General features: G+C 32.5%; 1 protein-coding gene across 7 annotated transcripts in view; it reads right to left on the reverse strand.

Annotated features, from left to right (window-relative positions):
• The window catches only part of LOC111053456 (ribose-phosphate pyrophosphokinase 1), a 29,224-nt gene that overhangs the window by 20,643 nt on the left and 3,037 nt on the right, over window positions 1-5,544 (reverse strand). For all 7 annotated transcript variants that reach the window (XM_039431191.1, XM_039431190.1, XM_039431189.1 and 4 more), the window contains 2 exons: window positions 4,997-5,204; window positions 2,797-2,980 (listed from right to left, as the gene is read on the reverse strand). In XM_039431191.1, coding sequence (XP_039287125.1) covers window positions 2,797-2,980; window positions 4,997-5,202 — 390 coding nt within the window. In that variant the 5' untranslated portion in view covers window positions 5,203-5,204. The remainder of the gene's footprint in view (window positions 1-2,796; window positions 2,981-4,996; window positions 5,205-5,544) is intronic.

The following is a 5,544-nucleotide window of genomic DNA, read 5'->3' on the forward strand; positions in this document are numbered from 1 at the left end:
TCAACTTCAGACTGTTTACAATAATTGGCTTAAATATTTCTTTATAGTTATTTAAAACGTTTCCAACATTGACACTACGCAACTAACCTCTAGATTATGGGATAACCCATTCTGACAACAATGATTTACAATTGTAATTATTCAGGAAGACATGCACTTCTTACAAATAGTCAAATAGTAGATAATTTAGGGGTTTCTTTCAAGTACGATGCAATTTGGGAACTTGAAATAATTTTAATACAATCCTGGAGGATATCATCCAAGAAATTTGCATGATGAGAAATAATAACATATTTTATTAACTTTAGAGAAAGCAGAATTTGAAAAGCAGAGTAATAGGCGAGAGTACAATATTACTTTCTGAACAGCGTCAATGTAAGTAATTATTTTGCATTCATTTGATGTCCGAAAATACTGGATTATTTCAATGATCAAAAGTCTAGTATGAAAAGTCCCATTAGTCGTTATGGGAATAATAATCTCACTGTACCGACTAAGCTTAATGATACTGATACATGGGAATCCGCCTTAAAGAATGCAATTGACTTTAAAAACAAATTTCACTTGAATAACCAAATTCTCTTAATTGTATCTAATTTTGATGCAAGTTAATTAATTCATTCAGCTGAATGCAATTCACAGCTTCTAATACTAGCAAAATAAGCCTTAGGAGATTTGAATTCAATATTATAATTCTAACGCAGCTAGAAACGCATTCTCTCGAAAAAAGTAGAGAAGTGAATGCTACTGACTCTTCTCAGTATTGGCAATTATACTATGAATACTGCAGCTATTCGCCAGTTCGAGGCTGAGAGCTAAAATTCATTAGTATGGAAAATGGTTTTGTTCAACCATGAAGTGGTTGAGAAATGAATGGAGAAACGTTCTGTCACAATGATTTACGGACAAACCTTTCAATAGTTATAATAGAGCCCTTCATTCATAGCACCACATAAAGGCTCATCGTTTTTACAAATAAACATAAAAGGTTTCACTTTGTCAATGGTTCAAAAAATCGTAAGACAATTTATTACGTAAGAGAAGGAATGTTCGTTTCTAAGTTGATTTCTAAGCTACTAGATTGAGAATGAAGATGAATTTTATTCTATTTGAGAAACATTGATTCCAGCAAATTTTGAAACTTACAACACATCTACCGACTGAAAAATCTGAATTTATGGATCATCGAGTAAGTTGAACATTGATTTTTTTTGGCGAAACTAGCGGTCATCGACTCCATACACGTACTTGAATCTGACAGTTGATCTCTAAATTGTTTTTTATAACTAGCATAAAAAACTAGATACTGACAAAGGCGGTTGACCCTGAAAGACGGTTCTATTCCAAGGTGAGCTGAATTGATTTTCCCTCTAAATTATTGTGTAAGTGGTGATGTTGAAATACACGATACTAAGAAATAAGAAGACCACGTTTATATAAATGGGGAATAATATAAATCATCAGTTCATCATTTTCCTTGCAGAAACTAATTGTCGATGAAAGTATTATAAATCTTCCTGTTTCATTCAAAATATATTGCATGCAATCGATAATGGAATGCAGAATTATCAATTTTCCTACTTCAAAGGAAGACTTGTCAAACTTGCATGACTTTGTAATGAATAGTATCGAATGAATTAGAATTGTATCTTGAATGAGATAATTCAAATACAAGAAGAAAAATTAATAATGTTTGTAGTGTAACTCATAGGACCCGTTAAAAATGACACATTAATTTCTGAAATATAAAATGTTCCTACCCTATTGATTTTAGCTCCAATACTATTCCCGTTAAAATTCCAAATTACTAGTGGTATATTAGGCCTATAGCTTATATGTGGGATACTATTACTCGTGGGATATTAATTAGTTTATAAATTAACCTATATTGAAACAACATCACTACCACCTCTACTGAACAAACTTTGATAAAAGACAACTCCATCGATTATGAAACTAATTATTATGAACAGCATAAACTCTCATTGAAAAGCACACTGTATCTTCTGCTATCATAATTAAAAAAAAATAATTGTCAATTTTCCAGTAAGGATATTACGAATTAAGATAACTAAAACTATATTTTTGCATCTTTTATTATCGAGATGGGACTCAAGTAATGTTAGCACATTAATAAGACTAATGTTATTGGAATTATGATTAGGAATTAATAACTGTACTTGTGCTGCACTACTTTACTCAATTATAATACGATTATTTTGTCTTGTAACATCATTTATAATTCTGATATCCATTTTAAATTTATATGGTAACTTTGTTTGTTCTATTGAGGCTATGTTGGATTCCTGTCACTATCATCATAATATTCATACATTAGTATTTATACAACAGTTTTTACTACTTAACCACAATCATAATTAGTGCTGTAGATTGATCAGAATGCTTCTGTTTGAAATGATAATTATCATTTTCTTACAATATCTTACAATACAGCAATCTACATTTATGACAGGAAGAATTTGAAATATTCACTACTTTGAATGTATAGAATATTATATTTCATGGGCGTTTTATTCTCAGTGCTAAAAACAGTAATTGCTGTTTGAGATACGGGTTTCAAAATATGAACAGGCTAAACTAATGAAATAATACTGAAAATGTGAGGATGATGAATGATGATCGGCGTCCGGGTAATGGAGATGATGATGATGATTGGGAATGTGTTGCTCATGATGATGATGATGCATGAATGATGGAAGATGAGCTGACATGGTTTACTGATGCAAAAGCTGCCACCAATCGAGGGGACCAACTAATCAATCAATTTCTTCCTACCTTGTCTTTTTTGTCCTGGCGGGCGTAAGGAAAGCATGGAATGACGGCGGTGACACGGGACGCTGAGGCTATTTTACAGGCATTGATCATGATCAGTAGCTCCATCAGGTTGTCGTTGATCTCTCCACTGCCGCTCTGTACTATGTACACATCTTCTCCACGAACCGACTCTCCTATTTCGACACTGTGCACAGAAGAGAAATGTATTGGGGAGAGTAAAAAGTTATTACAGAAGAGAAAACTTGCGGTTTAGGTTACTTCTTAAGGAGACAGTAAAAAACCATTATAGATAAGAAAACTTGCAATTTTGGTTATTAGCCTATATTCACTTTTTGGTCGAAAACTTACTTTTCGTAAGCTCTCAACTCTACGAGCGTCATGGACGAATAAATTCAGCGCGTCTTTAGACTGTATGACCTCTTATGAGCGCCTTTATTAGTGATCACATTGGTTGCGTGTATTTGCAAGTGCACGCTTTGTTATGCATGACCAAGCGTGCAGATGAGAAACGAAATCTGCAAAGATTCACACTGAACGCGTGCACTTGCTGGTGGCGTTCAGTGTGAGCAGCAACACGCAAGTCACAACTTGTTTCTATGTCAGTTTAAAATTTTGTTTTTCGGCTCATGCATAATCTGTCGTGCACTTGTACATATACGAATTCAATATGATCACACCCTTACTCTCGTATAGTTCCAAGAGATAATGAATCCTGTTAACGAGCTGAAAAAATTCAGTGCGTTATGAAGCTCGAATAGTTGGAGAGAATCTTTGAGTTGGTTTGACCAAATGGATCTCAAGTTGTAAACACACTACATAGGTTAATGTTTGACAAACATGTTTCCTGAGCATTTTAGGAAAATTTTATTATGTCTATACGAATATAATGTTTGCCCTCAGAGAGACACATGGCATCCCTTTTATCAGATGTACAGAAATGAGATTAATGTTTTCAAATGCTAATGAATTCCTTCTAGCTGTTCTTACTGTTGTCAATGTTTGCAGTAGCAGTAATCGTCAGGGTAGTCAATAGCAATTCATTTGAAATTTTGTGAAAAATTATAAAAATTATTGTCCCCCCCTCCCCCCGAGTACTTGAATATAATGCTTGTCAAGTCATTTGTAGAGTATGAACTCAACTTTAGCCTGTGTAAGGGTGATGTGAATCATAATTTATTTCTCAAAGTTTTCAGGTGGTTTTCCCCAAACCACAAACGTATGGGATGGGTTTTCGGCTGCACATGCCTAGTATCTTAGTGGTGTTTTGATGTCATTTATAGGAAATAAAAAAAAAAAAAACATGAGAGGATGTATTAAGCTATTTAAAAAATAATAATCTATGGTTCATGAAATTATCAAGCTTTTTTTATTATCAAAATATGAAAAGTTATGCCTTAGTTTAACGCCTTATAACTTTAGGGCATGACACTAAAAAGCAAGGACGTTTGCTCTAGAAAGATATTTTTCAATTTTGACATAATTTTACTGCTTTAGAAGGATGTAGCTTGTTATTTAAAAACTACATTATGAATTTCAAAATTAGGAACGATTGAAGTGAAAATAGATGTCCGTTCTAAATCACGTGGTAGATATTTATTTGTCACAAAACAAGTAAGTCTCATATGACATTAAATTATGACAAAAATTAAATACACACAGCAGCCATAATTTTTGTACTGACAGCGGAATAACCAATAAAATTTAATAACCGAATAAGGTCATTCCTTGGATCGCAAAATGGTTGTTTTAGTTACATAACCTTTTGTTGTTTAGTGGATGTAGAGAAGAATGCTTCAAAAGCAACATGTACGTGAGCCGGTTGAATAAATTTACCGTAGTTCATCATTGAAAAAATAAAAGTTTCTATCAAATATAGGTTTCTCAAGTAAAAGAAGGTATACATGAAGAGGAGAATTTAAGCTAATAATAAAATGGTTTAATAAAACAATAAAGTCTAATGAAAAACAGAAATATAAAATTGGAAACTTGAGAGAACTCTGCATTTTGTTTCCATATTAAATATTTTGAAAAACACAATGCAAGTAGAAAAATGGATGAGGATATCAAGGTGAATTGAAATTACAATTTTCGAATTGGATATAGCCTAATGCAATAATTCTAAAATGATGCATGAAAATGTGAGTAGATGCTTGCAAACGCATGCCAAATAGCAGACATAAATAAAATATCATGACCTTACCATGTTTCCAAGTTGCTGAATTTTTTGGTGACAACCTTTCCCAAATCTATTCCAAGACGATCAACAATTCTTTGAGCCAAATCTGGATGGCTGCTGCCACTGAAAACCTTTATATTAGGCATTCTTTTCTGTAAATGCGGCTTTGGAGTCTCTAATTTCGGTCCAAGTAAACTCTTGGCACGGACTGACTCTGATAAGCTGGGCATTACTGCAAAAAAACAAGAAAGCCGTAGCCAATCAACTATTTCCTTCCAAAGTGATGGATTACAATTTAATTTTTTACTTGATTCTTATTTGAAAAATAGGATTTTTATGGAGAATAAAATATAGAGAATTTGAATAGAATTAATAATATGTTCTATCCACGTACTATTCATAAGATCCATTTGTATACAAAGAACATATTTTGAAATTTGTATTTTTCCTTCGAGCTCGCTTCATATTTATATGAAAAAAATTGTTGGAAAATATATAATGATACTAATATAGTAATATCTAATCGAATTAATTGTTATTAGGAGGAAAAAATATAATTCAAACTTCTTCCT

Source organism: Nilaparvata lugens, chromosome 6, assembly GCF_014356525.2.
Source record: "Nilaparvata lugens isolate BPH chromosome 6, ASM1435652v1, whole genome shotgun sequence".
In the NCBI taxonomy this organism is placed as follows: Eukaryota; Metazoa; Arthropoda; class Insecta; order Hemiptera; family Delphacidae; genus Nilaparvata; species Nilaparvata lugens.